Genomic DNA, 23,671 nt, shown 5'->3' on the forward strand with positions numbered 1-23,671 from the left:
TCTCAAAATATCCAAATTCTTCAATGTGATGGAGGTGGTGAGTATTCCTCCAAAGAATTTTTAGATTTTCTCCAAGATAATGGGATGCATCGTAGAGTTTCTTGCCCGTACACTCCACAACAAAATGGGATTGCTGAACGTAAACACAGACATATTGTGGAAAGCGCAATGAGTATGATGCATGGGAGTAATTTACCCATTGCACTTTGGACTGAAGCTTTTCACACTGCCACTCATGTGATAAATCGTCTGCCTATGCTTATTCTTGAAAATCAATCTCCATATTATGTTCTCTTTGGTGCACATCCCGATTATAATGAACTACGAGTTTTTGGATGCACATGTTATGTACATATTGACAAATCCATGAGGACTAAATTTCAGGACAAAGCCTCTATATGTCAATTTGTAGGTTATGCAGATGAACATAAGGGGTACAAGTGTTATGATCCTGCCAATAAGAAGATTAGAATTTCCAGAAATGTTGTTTTTGATGAAAATAGTTTTCTAGAAAAAGAAGCAGACGTCAATCGTGAACATATTGGTGCAGTTGCTAATTGGTATGACCCATGGCTTAGTGCTGAACTTATTGTTAAATTATGTATATATAAATATATATATACATATACTTATATATATATATACATTAGTATATATATATATAAGTATATATATATGTATATATGTATATATACATAATTATATTTTCTTTTTCTGTTTTGTATAAACCAAAAACCCGATAGGGGTATTTTGGTAATTCCCAAATGTACCTTTTTATTTTTCACTTTTTTCTCTTTTTCCCTTTTTTCTTTTTTCTTTTTTATTTCTTCTTTTTGCTTTTTGGAATCATAAAGGGGCCCCACCCATCTAGTCGTTGGGGCCCCAACAGTCATATTTATGACCGTTGGGGCTCCCAACGACTAGAAGGGAGCCCCCTTTATGGGTCCTCTTTAGTGCTTCCCTCCTCTATTTAAAGAGGAGGTTCCCCCTTGTAAATGTATGGGTTTTTACACCCTTCTCTTCCTTTCTTCAATAAATCCAACTTATGACTTTAAGTCATTTCCTATATTTGTGAGTTTTGTGTATGCACATTTGGTGTGTGTGTTCTTGGCTCTTGTAGTCACTCTTAAGGAGTGACTTTTGCTCTATTGGTGCTTCCGCCTCTTTTCATTACATGGTATCAAAGCTCGGTTGGTGATTGGGCTTCTCTTTTGACATCTTGGAAAGCGTGCCTCTCAAAGTTTTGAAGAAAGGAAGTATATTTGGTGCCAATGGAACGTGACTCTAAAGTGGATCTCTCTTTCAAGCTAAATGGGTCCAACTATCTCATGTGGGCCTCCGCTATGGAAAATCATCTAAGAGGTAAGAAACTTTGGGGTTTTGTTATGGAGACTACTCCTGAACCCTCTTTTGTTCTTACCAAAATTGAAAATGAAGTTGAAAAGGCTTTAGATGGCGATGAGCGCATCAAAGCCATTAATGAACATCAATCCAAAATCGAGGATTGGGAAAGCAACCATGCCAAAATCTTGGCATGGTTTATGAACAACGTAGATCTTAAAAATTGTGTCAATATTGCCAAGTTTAGAAGAGCCAATGAGGCTTGGTTTTTTCTTAAGGGTATGTATACCCAAAAGGATCTTGCTCGGCAATTCTTTTGCCAAGAAAAAATTCGTTCCACCAAACAAATGGATATGAGTGTCCGGGACTATTTTAGCTCTCTAACTCCTCTTTGGGATGAGCTTGTCCTTCTTGAGCCCAAATGGGTTGCTCCACAAGACATTGAACTAAGAAGGGAACAAATTGAAAATGAGCACTTTTTTCAATTCCTTCATGGACTTCGCCCGGAATTCGAACAAGTGAGGGCATCTCTTCTCCATAGAAGCAAAGCCCTACCTATTGAAGATGCTCTTGCCGAGGTATGTCAAGAAGAAACTCGACTTGGCTTGAGCATTAGGAATGATGAAGTTTTGGCCGTTAATAGGCCCGGTTCTAATGTTAAAGCATATAGACCTCCCCACTTTAACAAAAATATCAATGGGCCTAGAAAGGGAATCATATGCCACTATTGTAATGAACCGGGACACATTAGACCGGTTTGTCATAAGCTTAAAGGAAAGGTTGCCACGGTTGGAGAAAATTCTCCAAAGAAGGAAGAAAGTACCAAAGAAGGAGATATCAAAGAAACTCTTAATCATATCTCCGAAGTTCTCCAACACCTTCTCAAGTCTTCTCCTTCAACATCCGGAGCCGTCATCGCCTACTCTTCATCACCTCCAGGTATGTGGATACTAGACTCTGGTGCTTCTTTCCATATGACATCTCATAAAAACTCCCTTTCTAATGTTTTTTCCGAACCTATGTCCTCCTATGTCTCAACGGCCGATGGAACGTCTTTAAAAATTGAAAGTATTGGAACACTTGACTTCAAAAATTCTCAAAATTTCTTTGTTCTTAAAGTAAGAGTTGTTCCAAAAATTAATTTAAATCTTTTTTCCGTTTCCCAAATCACCGACCATGGATGTCAAGTCTCTTTCTCACCTAAAGATTGCATCGTGCAGGATCTCCAGTCAGGGAAGCTGATTGGGCAAGGCCATAGAAGGGGTGATCTCTATTTTATGGACTTTTTGACGCTTCCATCTAAGTCATCTTGCAATCTTGTTAAAGATAAAAGTATTGGAATTTGGCATGAGAGACTTGGTCATCCAAATTTTGTAAAAATGTCTCTTTTCCCTTTTTTGAACAATACTTGTAAAGACAATCACATGACTTGTAAAGATTGCATTTTTGAGAAATCTAAAGCTATTCCGTTTCCTCAAAGAAGTTATTTTGCCACTCGGCCATTTGAACTTGTTCATTCCGATGTGTGGGGACCTTCCCTTATTTTATCTAAAGGAGGCTTTTCGTATTATGTGGTATTTATTGATGACTTCACTAGATTTACATGGATATACTTCTTAAGTCGCAAATCTGAAGTCTTCTCGTTCTTTAAAGAATTTCATGCTATGGTTAAAAATCAATTTTTGGGAAATCTATCTATTCTTAGGTCCGATTCGGGAAGATATGTCTAATGATTTTCAAACTTACTTAAAAGAAAATGGAATTTGTCATTAACGTTCTTGTCCCAACACTCCGCAACAAAATGGTCTTGCGGAAAGAAAGCATAGGCACATAATAGAAACTACAAGAACATTATTGATTTCAAAAAATATCCCAAAATCCTTTTGGGCCGAAGCGGTTCTAACTTCAACATATCTCATCAATAGAATCCCTTCATCCTCTTTGAAAAATCTTTCTCCATTTGAAAAACTTTACAATATGTCTCCCGATTATAAAAGATTAAGAATTTTTGGATGTAAATGCTTTGTTTTAACTCGCAAAAATGATAAACTTTCTCCTAGAGCTATTGAATGTATTTTTTGGGGATATGGCGAAAAACAAAAAGGATATCGATGTTTTGACATCCTTAATAATAAACTTTATATCTCAAAAGATGTCACATTCCTCGAAGAAGAAAATGGTTTTTCGCATCAACCAAATGAAAATATTGACTATTCCTTTTTATTTGACTTGTTACCTCAAGAAAACATCATAGATGATCATATTGATCTTAATGAACCTCTTGAAGATCTTGTTGAACATCCAAATAATGATCAAAACTTAGAAGAGAATGCTTCAAGACAAATACAAGTCTACTCTAGAAGGAATGAAAGAAATCCTCCATGTGCCCTTGAAAGATTTTCTCAAAATGAGTCGATAGAAGAAACCTCTCAAAGAAGATCAAATCGCATTCCTAAGATTCCAAATAGATTTGTTTCTTATGACTCTTTTTCCCCTAATTATCGAGCATGTCTTCTTGCTCTTCACTCATTTCATGAACCATCACATTACAATGATGTTAAACAATATGATCATTGGAATGAAGCTATGGAGCTTGAACTTAATGCCCTTAAAAAGGCACAAACTTGGGAAGTCATTGATCCTCCCAATGGCAAGAAACCCAATGGATGTAGATGGGTGTTTAAAGTAAAAACTAAGAGTGATGGTTCATTGGAAAGATATAAGGCTAGGTTGGTAGCCAAAGGTTATGCCCAAGAGTATGGGGTAGACTATGATGAAACTTTTGCCCCGGTTGCTCGAATGACTAGTGTTCGAGCCTTTATTGCTATAGCTTCTGTCAAAAAATGGCTCATCTTTCAACTTGATGTTAAAAATGCTTTCTTGAATGGTAATTTAAATGAAGAAGTTTATATGGAACCACCTCCAGGTATGAATTTAAATGGAAAAGTTTTAAAATTAAAAAAGGCTTTATATGGACTTAAGCAAGGTCCTAGAGCTTGGTATGACAGGTTTAGTACTGTATTAATCAATTTAGGTTTTTCTTCTTGTTATACTGACACTGCTCTTTTTGTCAAAAGAACAGGTGACTCCATTATTATGCTTCTACTGTATGTTGATGATATGATCATCACTGGGAATGACAAAAAGGGAGTAAATGATGTTAAGTCTATATTAAAAGATACTTTTGATATGTCTGACCTTGGTTATTTGAGATATTTTTTAGGAATTGAAGTGGCCTATTCAGCACGAGGGTACATCTTATCTCAAATGAAGTTAGCTGCGGAAATTTGTACCAAGTCAGGAATATCTGATGAAAAGAAAGTGGAGACCCCTGAAGTTATCAATGCGAAACTAAGACTTGAAGATGGTGTTCCTCTTGAAGATCAAACCCCCTACCGCCAATTAATTGGATCCCTCACCTATCTATCCATCACACGTCCAGATATAGTTCATGCGGTTCATGCAGCGAGCCAATTTCAGCACGCTCCTACTACGGTTCATATGGCGGCCGTAATGAGAATTGTGCGATATATCAAAAATACCATCTTCAAGGGACTCTTCTTATCCTCTTCCTCATCTCTTAAATTAACTGCTTTTACTTATGCTGACTGGGGAGGAAATCCCAATGATCGGATCTCAATTACGGGTCTTTGCATTTTTTTAGGTGAATCTCTCATCTCGTGGAGATGCAAGAAGCAGCAGAAGGTCTCCTTATCATCTACTAAAGCTGAATATCGAGCTATGGCAATGACAACTATGGAGATTGTGTGGCTCAGAAGTCTTCTTAGTGACATAGGCGTTAACATTTCCACTCCCACCAAGCTCTGTTGTGATAACAAGAGTGCGATATACATTGCCAGCAATCACACTTTTCATGAGCGGACCAAGCATATCGAAATGGATTGTCATTATGTTCGAGACGAATATCTCAAAGGAACCATCACATTGTCATATGTCACTTCAGAGTATCAACTAGCTGACTTCTTCACCAAGGCGCTCCCAACTCCACGATTCATGTTTCTTCTTGGCAAACTTTCGGTCTTCTCCCCGTAAAGTTTGAGGGGGCGTGTTAAATTATGTATATATAAATATATATATACATATACTTATATATATATATATATACATTAGTATATATATATAAGTATATATACGTATATATGTATATATACATAATTATATTTTCTTTTTCTGTTTTGTATAAACCAAAAACCCGATAGGGGTATTTTGGTAATTCCCAAATGTACCTTTTTATTTTTCACTTTTTTCTCTTTTTCCCTTTTTTCTTTTTTCTTTTTTATTTCTTCTTTTTGCTTTTTGGAATCATAAAGGGGCCCCACCCATCTAGTCGTTGGGGCCCCAACAGTCATATTTATGACCGTTGGGGCTCCCAACGACTAGAAGGGAGCCCCCTTTATGGGTCCTCTTTAGTGCTTCCCTCCTCTATTTAAAGAGGAGGTTCCCCCTTGTAAATGTATGGGTTTTTACACCCTTCTCTTCCTTTCTTCAATAAATCCAACTTATGACTTTAAGTCATTTCCTATATTTGTGAGTTTTGTGTATGCACATTTGGTGTTTGTGTTCTTGGCTCTTGTAGTCACTCTTAAGGAGTGACTTTTGCTCTATTGGTGCTTCCGCCTCTTTTCATTACACTTATTTCTCATGCTGCTGAGCATACTATTTTGACTCCTGAAAACATACATGGTGAGACAGTTTCAGATGATACATCACAAGCAGAGTGTCTGAGATACAAAGGTAATGTGTATACCAGGAGATCTAGAGAGCAAACGAATGTACCTGCTGAAGAACACATTGCATTATCTAATAACAGAGAAGCACCAAGAAGATCAGGCAGGATATGGCATCCTATTGAAAAGTGGGTTAGTTATGACAACTTTTCTATGGACTTTCAGATTTTTCTATCCCAGATTGAAAAACACGATGAACCTCTTGGTTTTCATCAAGCTATCCAATCCAACAAATGGATTGAAGCGATGAATGAGGAGATCGAGGCACTTTATGAGTGTCAAACATGGGAGATAGTTGGCCGCCCTCCAGATAAAAATGTTGTTGGTTCCAAATGGGTTTATAAAATTAAATATAAACCAGATGGTAGCATTGAACGGTACAAGGTGCGTCTTGTAGCCAAAGGTTTCACTCAAGAGTATGGTCAGGATTATGATGAGACATTCAGTCCAGTGGTAAAGATGGGAACTATTCGCATTATACTTGGCTTGGCGATTGAACATGGCTGGATCCTTAGTCAGCTTGATGTTAAAAATGCATTCCTTCATGGGGACTTAAAGGAAGAGGTCTACATGGAGCAACCTCAAGGTTATGCAGAGGGAGACCCAAAAGAATATGTATGCAAATTAACCAGAGCTTTGTATGGATTGAAGCAAGCTTCTAGGTCATGGTTTGAAAGCTTTTCCTTAGAAATCCAGAAACATGGTTTCTTTCGTTCCCAACTTGATCATTCTCTGTTTATATATAGGGACGGTACCACTATGGTTTTCTTACTCATATATGTTGATGATATTATTATCACTGGTAATGCTCCAGACCACATTCAGCGAATTAAAGTTTTGTTGAGTATGCAATTCAAAATGAAAGACCTTGGGGAGCTGAGATATTTTCTTGGTGTAGAGGTAGACAGACAAGATGAAAGAATGTCATTAACTCAACATAAATATACTCTTGATCTTCTGGCTAAAGCAGGAATGACAGATTGTAAACCTCTATCCACACCCAGTGTTGTCAACCAAAGGCTCAGTATTTGTGATGGTGAGTTATATCCTGATGCAGTCAAGTATCGCAGTTTAGTGGGTATGCTACAATACCTTACCTTTACTAGACCAGACATTGTATATTCTGTTAATCAAGTATCTCAATTTATGCATGAACCAAAGACTGGTCACATGGATGCTGTCAAACGCATCCTTCGCTATCTAAAAGGAACGGTGGGTGATGGACTCACATATATTCAATCTTCATGGAAGACACCAAAACATGACATACTGGCCTATACAGATGCAGACTGGGCAGGGGATCCAGATGAGAGAAGGTCTGTTTCATGATACTGTGTCTTCATTGGCAGAAATCTTGTCTCATGGAGTAGCAGAAAACAGAAGGCTGTGGCAAGATCTAGCACAGAGGCAGAGTATAGATCTATAGCAGCTGCCACAACAGAAGTGACTTGGATTAGGCATCTACTTACAGAGATGGGAGAGCATATCTCAAACTCAACACTTATGTGTGATAATAGAAGTGCTATACAAATTGCATTCAATCCTATTCATCACAGTCGGACTAAGCATATTGAGATTGATCAACACTTCATCAGACAAAAGATAGCCGACAAAGAGATTGAACCAGTTTATGTGCCTTCAGAAGACCAAGTTGCCGATATATTTACAAAAGGTCTCACAAGTCGCCGCTTCTGGTATCTGAAGAACAAGTTGGACATGGTTCAACTCCATGCACAACTTGAGGGAGGGTATTAGAATGTGGAGTATGGATTGGATATGGATCCGATAAATGATCCATATCCAATCACGTGTTTTGTTTCATTTGTATTTTAATATAACATGTGTTACTAATGAGGGGCATTTTTGTCCTTGTAAGGTTATTGTAACCCTATTAAGAGTAATGTAGTATTACTGCAGCTGCTATGAGAGAAAAGTAGGAGCCGATTCCCAAATATCGAGAGTTCTTTCACATGCTACTTCTTTTCTTCTTCTCTCCTCTACTTTCTCTATAAATATGGGTGGGTGTATGCCTTTGTAATGTAAGAAAGTGATGGGTAGTTTTAGATATTTTTTAGTGTTCTTGAATGCATTTTGTAGTGAGGTTTTTAAGTATTTATTTTTTATGTATTTTATTGTTCATTATGAATGAAATCATTTATTGACAAAACTTGTATTAGTTTGTATCTTATTAGTATTCAAATGTATTTTGATTTGGCATTTGGATTACGATTTGGAATGTCTTGGGTTCCGTGCCATTTCATTACATGGTATCAAAATCAGGTTTCTTGGTCTTGGTATCTTGTTCGTGTTTGTGCTTCGAAAGAAAGGTATCTTGTTCATGTTTGTGCTTTGAAAGAAAGGTATCTCGTTCGTCTTTTGATATATGATGCTTTTGTGTAGGCATATTTACATAAAATATATGTTTTGATTATGAATATGTATATGTTTTGAAAAAAGTCGTCATGAAAATTATTTTTTACAAGAGTACGTGGTTTTCTTTAAAATCTTAAATACTATGCTTATATGTTTTCATGTTGTTTGCAAAATACTTATTTTTGTTGTATGTATTTTGTTTTATCGTAATGATCATTGGTACTCTTAGTAATACCATGAATATCTTGTATGCTCTCATATCGACATGTTGATATCCCATGTTTTTTCAATGATTGACTTTAAGATATTGCTCTCATTGTGCTAAATTAATTCTTTGAAAACAATACTCGATTGATTATGCTTGAGAATGATCTTCGATATTTTTATGACTTGTATTCATTTCTTTGTCATTCGTATTACAAATGACTCTTGCATTGGATGCTTTGTTCACATATACTTGAATGCATTTTGTATGTCATAATATTAACTTGTTTTTTCTCCTTATGAATTGTATTTTGCCCCTTAGAAGGTTTATATTTGATGCATTATAAGTGATATTTAGTATGTAATAATAAAATTCATAGTTTTTGTATAGCCTATGTGGCTATAAGTTATTAGATTATCTTATTGCTTTGACTAATCATGATTAGTGGTAATTATGTATGCTTTTGGGTTTATAAATAGTTCATCGAGAATCTCTATTAATGTTACATGTCATTATTGTCTCATAGTAAACTTATGATTTAAATCTAGATGGCTTCTTTCTAGATCATATATATTGTTCTTATCTTCTCTTTGAGAGTCATTGGATCCTTTGTATGTGATATGACTGAGGTTACTTATTCCTTGATTGGTGGATTTATGAATTCATTTTTGAAGAATTGCTTATATTAAGCATGACTATTGTTTGTTTATTAAATATTGTAAAAATTGTCATGGGACATCTTGTTGGGCATATGATTGCACTACATTCATTCTAAGATTTCATCTTCTTTATTGGATTTTTGATTTAAAACTTTGTCTTTTCAAATTGATTCATTTTATGAACTCACCTATTTGGAAAATGAATTTTGTGAGTAAATACTTTTCAAATTGATTCTTTATTGGATTATTGCCTTGTTATGGCATTTGTTGTGTCCATCACAGAATTTTATATTATGCATAATTTCTCTTGGTCGTGTTATTTTTTATTCAAAGATGTTATTGGGGGTGAGTTGTGTGCACATTGTTTTATGTCAGTTTAGATTATCAACTTATGGTTTGGCATCATCTGACAGTTGTTTGGTCTTTGGATCTTAGTGTGTTGTATCACTCATTTGTTGTGTGTCCATTGTTGTTATGGATGATTGTAACTCGGTTTATTTGTGATGGCTATCTATTTATGAAACCATAGAGTTTCGAAAGATTGTTAAAATCTTTATTCTTATTGATAGTACAAGCTCTTTTGCCTTTCCTCCTATTTTGCCTCTTATCTAAGTGTCATTATATGTAAACAAGAGATGTTTATTCACAACTTCGTGTGTGATTTTAGCCCATTATTGGCATTATACTCTTGATCTAGTCGTTGATACACTTGATTTTTTAGTGTCATTATATGTAGACAAGAGATATTTATTCACACCTTCGTGTGTGATTTTAGCCTATTGTTGACATTATACTCTTGAAATAGTCGCTGATACGGTTGAATTTTTAGTGTCATTATATGTAGACAAGAAATGTTTATTCATACCTTCGTGTGTAATTTTAGCCATTCGTTGGCATTATGTTTTTTCTAGTCGCTGATAGACTTGTTTTTAAGTGTCAATATATGTAGACAAGAGATGTTTATACACACCTTCGTGTGTCTTTGGCCCTTTAGTGGCATGATGTTTATGCTCTTATTCTAATTGCTAATACACTTGATGTTTGAGGTTTGGAGGCCTAGTAGGTGATTGCTTGTGGTGGTCAAACTAGAGTTTTAATTTGCAAAATTCATTCATTATGATATATAAGATATTTAAAATCTCTTTATAATTTTTCCTAAATTCATTTGCTCTTTTTTGAGAAATGGTTGTTGAAATATTTTCATGCATTTTGTATTAGTTGCATGAGTTATTCCATGATTGATTATCTTACATAATTTGTATAAGTTTATGCTTTTTCAAGCATATATTCGTTAAAGAATATATTTTTTACTTGTTTGTGTTGCCCTGCGTCGGCTCTTTGTGTTGTCTTATAGTGGACTCGTGCTTTTGCACTTTTATGCTTATATTATTCCTTCGTGCCTTTGAATTGTTTACTCTTGGATTTGTATGTGCTTTTGCACTTTATTTTTGTAATTCCACATATTTCATTACATGTTTTTCTAAGCATTTCATTAGTGAAATCTTTTATGTCTATGCCCATAGTGGCTATTGTGTGCATTTGATTGCTCTTGAGATTAATCTCATTTTTTACTACTTTTTGGCAAATTTGGTGCATGAGCACTCCTATTGTATTTGTGTGGATCCTCATTGAGATCCCTTTTTTTTTCTTTCGCTTATTTCCAAGCATGTGTTCTTGAAAGATTGTTTATTGTTATTGGTCCATATGTGACTTCTTCATTGGTTCTAAGTTATTGTATGGTTCATTCATATATGCATTAGTTGTTGTTGGTTTAAATATTGCTTCTAATTTATCCATGCCTATTTATATCTTTTGTTGGGTAAAGATTTGTTATTGATTTATTTCTTCATAGTATTAATAATGATGACAATCTATGATTGTTATACGTTAATGTGTCTTTTGTGATAAATATATATGTGCATGATTTTCTAAAGAGATGAGGATGATGGAAGAAGAAGAAATGGAAGATGAAAGAGATGAGGATGATGAGAGAGATGGATGGTGGAGATATCTTCTAAAGAGATCAAGTCTCCCTAGAAGCCCAAATCCTCTCAAGGAGAGGCCAAAAAACTCCAATTGGAGCTCCTTCATTGAATTTGAAATTCCATATTACAAAAGATGAGAATTACACAACTTAAGCTCATATTTATAGGCTCAGCAGAAACAGAAAAATCAACACTTGGCTGATATGGTGCCAAGTGGACTTAGTCAAACCTGATGTACATTCCTAGCCAACACTGGACTCCAGCCGGCATGAGGCTCCAACTCACTCTAGCTGACTAGGCCCAGGCGGTCCTAAGTAGGCTGCAATGCTGGGCGCACCTTGCTCTGCCGAGTCTGCACATTGTGGCTCATTGTAGTGTTGTGTGTCACTCGTAAGTGAGTGCACGTCTTGCCCGGTCCGTATGATGCATGTGTTGTCCAAGGCTTGTACGCCATATGTATTATGTGTGCTAGGTAGGTGCGCAACACTAGGGCATATATCCAGCCCTAGGTTGCAATATTTGGTTTCTCTTGTAGTTTAGGATGGTCAAAGCTTGTAATTTCAAGTCATGTACAGGAATGTGAGACTTGTAGGTTGACTAAGGGTAATGTCTTACCTTTTCTAGTTAGAAAGAGGGAATCTCATAGTCCATTTGAACTTGTGCATTCTAATATATCGGGTCCATCTTCTATTTTGTATAAAGGGGGTCTATCGTACTTTATCACATTCATAGATACATGGATTTATTTCATGAAAAATAGAAGTAAACTTTTTGAGATATTCAAGAAATTATGTTCAACGGTTGAAAATCAGTTTTTTGCTAAAATCAAAGTTCATTGTACTAACTCTGGAGAAGAATATATTAATGACATGTTTAAGAGCCTTTTGCATGATAAAGAAATTCAGCATCAAAAGACATGTCCTTACACTCTTGAGTTAAATGGTGTGACTAAAAGAAAGAACAGGCACATCTTGGAAACTACTAGGGCCTTGCTCTTTGGTGGAAGTGTACCTAGAGAATACAGGGTGGATGTAGTTTGCATGGCAATTTATCAGATCGACAACTCTTAAAAGGTATATCACCATTTCAAAAGCTATATGAAACAGTTTCTAATTATAGCATGATGAAAGTGTTTGGGTGCATTAAGTTGTATTGTTACCTAGTAGATATACAAATAAACTTTCTCCTCACACAGTAAGAAGTTTCTTGGATTTTCCCTATGGTCAGAAAGAGTGTAAGCACTATGACCTAGTAGAGAAGTGAGTGTAGATATATAGATATGTTTTTCATGAGGATGTGCCTTATTTTATACAGGATGAGACTAAAGAAAAGAGCTTAGTTGATTTTTCTTTCTTGATATTGTTAAAATATGGTATGCGTATGGATCTGGATCAAGATCCATACGCGCGTTATGTTTTAACTTTAAACACATGCTCAATGCCATTTCATTAATGGCATTTCTGTAATCTTTCCAGCTATTGTATTTTTACCTATTTATAAAGTTTAGGGCTGGGAGGTTGGGTTAACGTGCGCCGCCCCCAGCCATTATGAATCTCCCTCTTCTCTCTCTCTTTTCTTAGTTTTTGTAGTGAAGGTTGAACCCCACACAGAACCTTTTATGGTATCAGAGCTCAGTTGTGGAACCCTACCAGACGTGTGTTCAGCGAGATCTGAAGATTTCTGAAGGAACAGTTTTTGATACACCTCTTCGTCCTTTCTTCCTCCTTCCTGGTAACTTCTGCACTCGTTTTTTTTCTTCTGATTCTTGTTTATTCCCCTTCTTCACAGTACTGCAATCATCACCATCTGGCTCTCTCCTTCAGCATCAACGTCTGCAGCATCATTAACGTCTGCAATTTTTCACATTTAACGCCCCTCTTCGACATCAACAACTGCAGTTTTCCTCTCTTTGACTGCAGTTTCCTATCTTTGATTGCAATCCCTTTGATTCATGTTTTCCCTCTTTGATTGCAGTCTCCTTTTGATTGCAATCAAATCTACTGCAGTTATTGAGTATTTTTTTATTTATAAACCTCTTTGATTACAGAAGTTTCCTTTTCTATTATTGTTTAATGTTTTATGTGCGACGCCTATAGGCAGGTTATAACAGTCTACAATCTCGACCCTAAAAAAAAAGGGTTTGCGTCTATTAATATCACGGGTGCATCCCTTATTAAAGTTCTATTGATTGATTAAGTGATCTTCAATTTTCTTCTCTTTCTCTTCATTCGTCTTGTTCGTTTATTTGTTGTCCCATTGATATGGATTACTCTTCGTCATCTACCTTGTCCTCCAGTCCCTCTGCAAATTTCTTGAGTCAGCTTGTTACAGAAAAACTTACTCACTCTAATTTTTTGACCTGGAAGAGACAAATACTTCCTTTTATACGGAGTAAGGATCTCGATGAACATCTGGATGGTTTGGTTCCTATACCACCACGGTTTATTTTGCAGGAAACCACCAATGAGAAGGGTGACACAATTACTATTTCCTTTAAGAATCCAGAGTATACAGCCTGGAGGAAGCGGGATCAGTCTTTGGTTGTTTATATTACATCAACACTATCTCAAGAAGTGTTGGTTACTCTTTCAGATGATTGCACTGCGGCGGATCTATGGAGTAAGTTGTCTCAGACATACTCTCAGATATCAGAAGCTCGAGTTATGTACTTAAAAAATGAGTTTCAAAGTTTGAAGAAAGGCTCCATGCCAGTCATGGAATACATAGGCCGCTTGAAGAGTATTACTGACCAATTGGCGGTTATTGGAAGTGCTATTTTAGATAAAGATAAAGTTCAACAACTCCTCAATGGATTGGGCCCTGATTTTGACATGTTTACCACATCTTTGTCATGCCTTCCTCACTTGCCTACTTTTGACAATCTTCAAGCGAAACTTCTCCAGCATGAGATGATTATGAAACAAAGAGCACAAGGAAATGAATCAGTTCGTTCTCATTCAGTTTTGGCCATGGACACTTCTGTCGGTTTTGGACGAGGAAATGGAGGGCATCAAGGAGGCAGAGGCCGCGGACGTTTTGGGCAAGGAGGTCGTGGTATCTTACCTACACCTAATATTTCTGGTGTTTTTAATACAGGGAATCAGAGGAGAGTGCCCACTTGTTTCTTATGTAACAAAAGAGGACATGTGAAAGTTGATTGTTGGTTTAATCTACAAAATAGAGGAAAAATAAACAAAATTGAAAATAAGTTAGCTACTACTGTGGACACGAAAGCGCCATCTACATATATGCAACAACTTTTGTTATCAGCATTGTCACAGATGACGATCAAGCAAAATGAACAAGGCGAGTGGTATGTTGATTCTGGCGCTGTCACTCATGTTACGGGTAATGTCGGTAAATTATCTCACTTATTGCCTTATTCTGAAAAAGGTAGTATAGTTACAGGAGATGGAACTTGTCACTCCATTAGTCATACTGGCAGTGCACATATCCCTATGTCAGAGTCCTCACTTCACTTGTCAAATGTTCTCCTTGCTCCTAATATTAAAAAGAACATTGTTTCTGTAGCTAAACTTGTTGACGATATGAATTCTTCCGTCAAATTTACTCCCTCTTCTGTTTATGTTAAGGATCTACGAACGAAGGAGACGTTCGCTAAGGGGGAGCGACAAGGAAACATGTACGTCTTCAAGGAGATTCCCTCAATGTCTTCACCTTCAGCCCCAGTCCTCCAGTTGAAGTCGTCCAAGCATTCTTCAGTATCTTCGCCTTCAGAGTCTTTGTTTTTCCCTTCGTTGGAAGTTTTTAATTCATCTCATTGTAATAAGTCAGATATTTGGCACAGTCGTTTGGGCCATTATAGTCGAGGCTTCGTTGAAAGTCTTGTATCTGATGGTCTTCTTCCAGAGTCTAGTTTATGTTCATTTTTAGATAATAATAAATGTTCTTCATGCGAACTCTGCAAAAGCCATATTATTCTGTTTCGTATTATTAATAAAAGGGCTTCAAAGCCATTTGAGATTATTTGTTCCGATGTTTGGGGACCCGCACCTATTCCTTCTCTTTCCGGTAGTCGTTACTATGTTATCTTTATTGATTCTTATTCCCGTTATACTTGGATATATTTCTTGAAACATAAGCATGAAGTTTTTCAAGTATTTCGGGAATTCTATTCGATGGTCAAAACAAAGTTTTTCTGTGATATTGTGCATTTACAATGTGATGGTGGGGGCGAGTATTCATCAAACGAGTTTATTGCCTTTCTTCGGGATAAAGGAATAAGTCGACAGGTTTCTTGCCCTCATACCCCTCAACAAAATGGGGTTGCGGAAAGGAAACACAGGCATATTGTCGAGAGTGCGATGAGCATGTTACATGATAGCAATGTGCCCGTTAGTCTCTGGACAGAAGTTTTTCATACATCTGTTCATGTCATAAATCGTTTTCCTATGGCACTTCTGGATCAGCACTCTCCATATTATATTTTATTTGGGCAACATCCCTCTTATGATGAGTTGTGTGTTTTTTGTTGTGTATGTTATGTACACATTGATTCAACTCTGCGAAATAAGTTTCAGGACAAGGTCGTTAAGTGCAGATTCGTTGGGTATGCGGATGAATAAAAAGGCTATCGATGCTATGATCCTACTACAAAACGTATTAGGGCCTTTAGGAATGTTGTTTTTGATGAACAAAATTTTCAGATAAATGACTCTGAAGTGTTGCCATATCGAGAAGTAGAGGTATATGATCCATGGATGAGTGCAGATCTTTTTGCTAATACAGAAGAAACATGTCAGGCGAATTGTACTTCCTTTGGCTTGAGCAGGGGGTTGGATGACTCACAGATGCGTGTTGAACCATCTCCAGTAAAACCAACCCCAGTAGAACGCTTCTCTGGACAGATATACACTAGACGGGACAAAAATATAAAGCAGAGAAATGTGAAAAGCATCGCTAATGATCCGGCTCAAAGGCCGTTACGCATTAGGCATCCTATTCAACGATGGGTGAGTTATGAGACCTTTTCTCTTGATTTTCAGTTGTTTGTGTCTCAGCTCACAAAACAGGATGAACCCACTTGCTTTAATCAAGCTCTTCAATCTCGTCATTGGACTGAAGCTATGAATGAAGAAATGGAAGCACTTCATGAGTGCCAAACTTGGGAAATAGTACATCGGCCAGAAGGAAAGAATGTAGTTAGCTCAAAATGGGTTTATAAAACAAAGTATAAGCCTGAAAGAAGCATTGACAGATATAAAGCGCGACTTGTTGCTCGAGGATTCACACAACAATATGGTGAAGATTACGATGAAACCTTTAGTCCAGTAGTCAAAATGGGTACAAATTGTGTCATCATATCCCTAGCAGTCGACCGAGGATGGAGGCTTAGCCAGATGGATGTTAAAAATGCATTCTTGCATGGAACTTTAAAGGAAGAAGTGTATATGGAGCAACCTCCTGGTTATGCCGAAAAGGATCTTACTGCCTAGGTGTGCAAACTAAGGAAATCTCTGTATGGGTTGAAACAGGCATCCCGTTCTTGGTTTGAAAGTTTCTCTATGCAAATTCAAAGCTATGGTTTTAGAAGATGCTCTCTGGACCACTCGCTCTTTATTTACCAAAAGGCAGGCATCGTTATACTTCTTCTTATATATGTTGATGACATTGGGAGCTCAGATAATCATGTGCAAGATGTGACGCAGTTTTTAATGAAAACTTTCAAGATGAAAGATTTAGGGGAGTTGAGGTACTTCCTTGGTGTGGAAGTTGACAGGCAACAAGACACATTGACACTCGTGCAACAAAAATACACTTTTGATCTTCTAGAAAGAGTCGGGATGACGAATTGCAAACCAGTCAGCACTCCGAGTGTATTACATCAAAGACTGAGCTCTGAAGATGGCCATCTTTGTGTCAACCCAACAACGTATAGAAGCCTTGTGGGGATGATGCAGTACTTGACTTTTACCAGACCTGATATAGTTTATGTTGTCAATCAGGTATCCCAGTTTATGCATGCTCCAACAGAAGGTCATATGGAAGCTGTGAAGCACATTTTACGATATTTAAAAGGAACTATAAGAGATGGACTTGTTTATCGCAAGAACGATAACTTGCATAGAGGGCATGAACTCATCACTTATACAGACGCAAATTGGACAGGGGATCCAGATAAGAGACGATCTGTCTCTAGATATTGTGTATATATTGGACACAATTTAGTGTCCTGGAGCAGCAGAAAACAAAAGGCAATGGCACGGTCAAGTACAAAGGCTGAATACAGGTCGATGGCTGCAGGCACGGCAGACGCTACATGGATTAGACACTTATTGAGTGATCTTGGAGAGACAATTATTCGATCATTTCTTCTATGTGACAATCAAAGCGCAATAAACATTGCATGTAATCCTATTCAGCATAGCAGAACGAAGCACATTAAGATTGATCAACATTTTATACGGCAGAAAGTCGAGATGAAGGAGATAGAACTACGTCATGTTCGAACAGAAGATCAAGTGGCAGACTTGTTTACCAAGGGGTTAACGGGACATCAATTTTGGTATTTGAAGAGCAAGTTGTACATGCTCCAAGACCACGTACAACTTGAGGGAGGGTGTTAAAATATGGTATGCGTATGGATCTGGATCTGGATCCAAATCCATACGCACGTTATGTTTTAACTTTTAACACATGCTTAATGCCATTTGATTAATGGCATTTCTGTAATCTTTCCAGCTATTGTATTTTTACCTATTTATAAAGTTTAGGGCTGGGAGGTTGGGTTAACGTGCGCCGCCCTCAGCCATTGTGAATCTCCCTCTTCTCTCTCTCTCTTTTCTTAGTTTCTGCAGTGAAGGCTGAACCCCACTAAGAACCTTTTAGATATCACTCCCTGCAGAAAAGGAAGTTGAGAGAGATATAGGGGCTTAGGGGGAGGCAACTCAATGAGGAGATGGCAGATTTGGTCAAACTTATTCTAGGAAGCAAGAAAATGTGATGGAGATACCGTTTTTGGATCAGGTTGAAGTAGTAGGAAACATGGAGGCCAATTTTGATCCCCTTCCAGGGGATCTAGAGCACATGAGTGTGGAGTCTCCTTCGATATCTTTGTTTCCTCTTCAAGTACGTCGCAGTACTAGAGTCAGTTTCCTACTACTAGTTTTGTATCCTATGAGTCTTTTACTCCCCAACATTGTGCCTTCTTAGCTCTAATCTACTCCCATGTTGAGCCTAGTTCTTATGCAAAAGCAACTTCTAAAGAGCAGTGACTGCGAGAAATAGCTTAAGAGCTTGGAGCTCTTGAAAGAATGCATGCTTGGGATCTTGTGCATTTCTCACCAAGCAAAAATATGGTTGAGTGCAAGTGGGTGTACAAGATAAAGACAAAAGCAGATGGGTCGATTGAAAGGTAGAAGGCTAGATTGGTCGCTAAAGGTTATAGTCAACAATTTTGAATTGTCTTCGCAGAAAATTTTGCCTTAGTTGCTCACATGACAACTATAAAAACTTTGTTAGCAACCGCTAAAATTCGGCAATGAATCTTTGGCAGTTGAACGTAAAAAATGTTTTCTTAAATGGAGACTTGCAACATGGAATTACCTCATGAGTATTCAGACTCTCAAGGTCGAGTACGCAAATTGAAGAGAATCGTATATGGGCTCAAACAAGTACCTTGTGCATGGTTTGAGAAATTTAGTAGTGCAATAAAATTTCTTAGATTTAAGCAAAGTTCTCATGGCCCTGCTTTATTTGATTCCTCAAATTTTGGAAGTACATTTTGCTTTTGTATGTTGATGATATGATCATCACAAAAGATTATGTGCAAAAGACTGTTGACATAAAGAAAAGGTTAGCCAACATATTTGAAATGAAGGATCTAGGAAATTTGAAGTACTTATTGGGGTTGAAAGTTACATATTCAAGGAGAGGACTCTATTTGTCACAGCATAAATATGCAATAGATCTTGTGAAAAAGGCTAGTTTAGCATATGACTCCAAAAAGGTATCTACTCCAATGGAGCCAAATGTTAAAGTTGAGTTCTACAAATTGTGAGAAGCATGAACATCTTGTAGTATACGGGCAACTTGTGGGTAGCTTGATATACTTGACTATATCTAGACCTGATATCACGTACCAAATGATACCATATCGAAAAGAGGTGAGAAAGTGATGGTAAAAGGTGAAAATCTCACACACTAGGGTGTATGAGCTAATCTCTAGCTAGTTGCTTAACCAGAGTCAATCATATCTCTAAGAACTAGAGAGAGACAAAAAAGACTCAAGAATCTTCCTAGATTCAACAATGGATTATACAAATGACAGGCCATGGCCCTATTTATAGGCTACATGAATCACACACAATGACAATTATGCCCTTCTCTACTTAGGCTAATGTCTCCCATGTACATGTTACCCAATCCCATTACAAGTAATTGACTCGATCCCAATAAAAGGCCTAATCAACCACCATTGAGCCTAGGTGAGCTAAGCTAGCATAGTAAGCTCCTTCTTCACATAAGCCACCCTCCAAGGGGTTGGTAATAGTTCCTCCAAAACCCTAAATTGCTCCTCTTCCTCTCTTACATTTTTTTAGCGCATGACTAATGAAGACAATGGACTTGCAAAAATGATGACAAAACTTAGCCAAATGATACGAAAGAAATTAGAGAAAGAAACCTAAGCCGCAAAAAGAAGAGGCAATAAACAGCTACAAGATACAATTTTGGCAATGCTCTTCCTATAGAAACTCAAACCCTAAAAGTTCTAGTGCCTTTATGCAAAAGACGAAAGGATGAGAATCTTTGGGTACAATTGATGCTTATGTTAGACGTGAGTAAAACTTTAAGAAACCTAAACAATTGGAAAAGTGAAATATTAGAATATACAACATGTATTTTTCAAAAAAGAAACAAAACAGACATTTTGCAGCAGTTTAATGCACCCAACACTTGAAATCTGAAATATTACAATATGATCATCCAATTTCATGCAAAGTATCATACTCAAATATATAAACATGCCATAAACATAAAATTCCCAAGAAACATATAGACACCAACTTCATACATTACTTACATGGATAATATGTGCAACACTTAAGCAAAAGATGTGCGTGCAAGTATTACAATAAATATAATGCAAGTTATAGTCGATTATTAATATGAATGGATTAGCATATGATGCTTTCACTTTCACTTTCACTTTCACTTATGCGACATATAATGTGTCCCCAATGAATTTAGTGCATAATGTACATAGATATGTATTATGAAGAGCAACAAGCTCAAGGGCTGGGAAAAATGCAGACAGAGTGAAAATATAATGGTGCACACTAAATGTTTGGTATAGTTAGATGCCACATATCCAATCCTTGTGCTCTCCTTTTTTTCGTTAAATGCATTCTTTTTCAGTTAATGAGTATCAGTCTCTATTTAGGTGCACCTAATATTACTGCAAACATGATAATCTGTAACACAGCCAAAGCTGGTATTTATGCAACAAGAGATTGTGCGAAAAAGTTAAATCTCACAATAGAACTTTTATGCCCATTTACCTTCCATATTGTGTCCCCTTCTTAGAACTGCTTCCTTCAGTTTCAGTGGCATTGTCTCTTCCACACTTCTTACTGGATTCTTCGTAAAAAGCATCTTTATCACTTGTCTTCCTATCAGTGTCATCGTGTTCTCTGTCTTTATAACTATTACTGAATGTTTCATCTCGTTCACCCCGATAAAACCCACCACTACCATGTACTGTCGAACTTGACTTATAAGTTATTCCAGTCGAGGACAAACCAAAATACCTGGAAGTCATGAAACCTGTATGGCTTATCCACTGAACTCAAATAAATACCAGCAAAGGAGAAAAATAAACCATCACATAATTCTTGCACCTACTTATCTCTATTCGCAGCAGCTTTGTCTCTAACTTCTCGAATTTTATCCTTATCATTGAGGAGAGTCAAAACAGTCTGGGCCTTCTTTCTCACATTTATCCCCATATCTTTTCCATTAGGTTCCACATACTCAAATTCTGCAATAGACTTCACCAAAAAGGAACCATATGAGAAGGAGGGAAGGGGGGAGAGCTTTTTAAAGTGGGGGAGGTGTTTGCTATTTAGAAGTTTACTAAAAGTGGAAGGGTAAAATATGAGTAGGTGCATCATGTCAAGTGAAACATACTGAGATCCGAAAGGTATTTTCTATAATATCATCCACTACACGCTCAGCACCATGCGCAACCAAGTATTCAATAACAGCCAACGCCTGACAAGCAAAATATGCGATTATGAATAAAATGCAATAAAGCAGAAACTACAATTTTCAAATGCAATAGAGAGGACTAACAGAAAACTAGAATGAAAAGTTTAAGCATAACCAGATCTTACAACCTTGTAAACGTGACGCCAGTATCGACCCGTATCCGTTAATCTCATCCATAGAACATTCATGACAATCTGACTCTCAGTACTGCATGACCAGCAATCAGGTCACAGATTTTTACAAAGTAAATCATAAACATGGAGAAGGAGATCGATATGATTCAAATTTCAGTTCTAGAAAGTGAGAAATTACAAGCTCTTTGTGGCCCGCGCGATCTCTGCCATGTCCGACCCATGGGGACCCCAAGGTTCATTACTTGTTGCATCAAGAACCTTGCGCAAAGTTCTTTTGTTAGCAAAGGTCCAGAAGAAAGAAACCAAGTAGTAATCGACTGTAACACAAACACGGAAAAGTATGGTCTCCCTAGTGATAGAAACTGTAGGCAATTTTAGATGGAAAAGAAAAACATCATAATGGAAAATGTCCAACAGGTTGATTGAATCGGAAATGCTGCAATCCAGAAAGGAATTCCGAAATCCAAGGCAGCAGTAAGTAGATAAAGAAACCCGAACAGTTACAGAAAGAATTGGAGAAATTAGCTAGGATTCACTATTAATTGAGCGAAATCGGGAAATCCAAAACTAAAAATCGATGAATCTAGGGTTTCATAACCTGAAAATACGTTCAGAAAAACAAAAATTCACACAGAGGATCGCAGAAATCGAGAGATTATGAATCAAAGGCATGAAGAAAAATGGGATAAAAAGTTAGGCCAGGAATTTACCTTCTGCTCGATTTCAGGGACCTTGAGAACTTTCTTGTTCACCTCCCGAGTTCTGAAAATCCAGAAAAGGCGAAAACAAAGACTCAGAAAACACCCAAAAATGGGAAAAGTTTGCATTTTTGTTTTTCTGAGAGAAACGAAACGAATAGCTCACATTTCCCTGACCGCCTGATCGAAGACCTTCATGAAATCCATGGCTCCTTTTCTCTCTCTCTCTCTCCCCGATCCAACGAAACTTGGCTCAATCTGGGTTCTTTAAAACAAGAAAGAAACAAGAAAACAGAGCAATTGAAGGGATTCCACAATCTGAGAAAACGAGAAACCTCTGGACTTTCTAGAAATTAGAAATTCAATTCCTGTAACGAGTGAAAGGTAAAAGAGAGAGAGAGAGAGAGAGAGAGAGAGAGAGAGAGAGAGAGACTACCCGTTGAATCAGATCTTGATCTTTGGGAAAACGATGGGATGGGTTTCTAGGAGGCCTGGAAAACGACGACTCTTTTTTTTTTCCTTTTTTTCTCTTTTATCGTTTTAACTTTTTTAGCTGCTTATGATAACCGGCTAGCTTCGGGAGGCTGCTCTTAGGTTTATCGGGTCGTCTTGGTTCGGATCTTAGTGTTGGTTCGTATCGGTTGTTCAATTACAGTTGGAGGACATAAAACAGGGCTCTCCTCGCTTAGCCCCGTTTGGACGGAGGACATAAAACAGGTATGGAAATGGGGATGGAGGTTAAAATCAAAACCCGTGCTAGGTTGAAGGCAGGGATAAACTTAGGCTTTCTCACCCCACCCCACCCCACCCCACCCGAACCTTTCTCCTTTTTTTAGACCGATGAGAAATGGGCTCTCAACCTGTTTAGACCGAGGACATGAAACAGGGATGAAGGTTAAAATCGAAACCCTTGCAGGGATGGATGAAGGGCAGAATTTTGAGACGGGGTGAGGGTGAAGACCTTGTCCCTGCCCCGGTCCACTGTCATCCCTATATATTACTACTAGAAAACAGCCCATCCTTAAGACGGGTCGCATAATATCACGACACAAACAATAAAAGTTTTTGTTATGGGTTTGATGACTTTCAAGAAGAGCAAGGCAACCGGCAAAAAGGGGGTGAATCCAATGTAGATCCGTCACCTGCCATATGAAATACATCATATTCAACATGGATAGCATTGAAGAAACAAGCCGACTCCTCGACCCTCAAAAGTTCTAGCATTTCTCTCATGCCAAACTACCCACCAAGATGTGAACTTCCAACATTGCCACACGAAATACCATCTACTGCCCTAG

At 37.4% G+C, this 23,671-nt stretch overlaps 1 protein-coding gene across 5 annotated transcripts in view; it reads right to left on the minus strand.

Moving 5' to 3' along the window:
• LOC149830073 (ENTH/VHS family protein) overlaps positions 1-22,877 on the minus strand; it is a 47,921-nt gene extending 25,044 nt beyond the window's left edge. For 3 of the 5 annotated variants that reach the window (XM_090016300.1, XM_090016298.1, XM_090016299.1), the window contains exons 1-7: positions 22,540-22,824; positions 22,386-22,437; positions 21,854-21,933; positions 21,670-21,748; positions 21,461-21,544; positions 21,176-21,321; positions 20,833-21,081 (exon numbers count right to left, since the gene is read on the minus strand). In XM_090016300.1, the coding sequence (XP_089872426.1) occupies positions 20,833-21,081; positions 21,176-21,321; positions 21,461-21,544; positions 21,670-21,748; positions 21,854-21,933; positions 22,386-22,437; positions 22,540-22,580 (731 nt within the window). In that variant the 5' untranslated portion in view covers positions 22,581-22,824. Of the gene's footprint in view, positions 1-20,832; positions 21,082-21,175; positions 21,322-21,460; positions 21,545-21,669; positions 21,749-21,853; positions 21,934-22,385; positions 22,438-22,539 lie in introns of all 5 variants that reach the window. The other 2 variants (XM_090016297.1, XM_090016301.1) reach the window with 2 other exon arrangements.
• Between the last annotated feature and the right edge of the window lie 794 nt (positions 22,878-23,671).

This window comes from Nuphar pumila, chromosome 8 (genome assembly GCF_984573655.1).
Source record: "Nuphar pumila chromosome 8, dmNupPumi1.hap1.1, whole genome shotgun sequence".
Taxonomy (NCBI): Eukaryota; Viridiplantae; Streptophyta; class Magnoliopsida; order Nymphaeales; family Nymphaeaceae; genus Nuphar; species Nuphar pumila.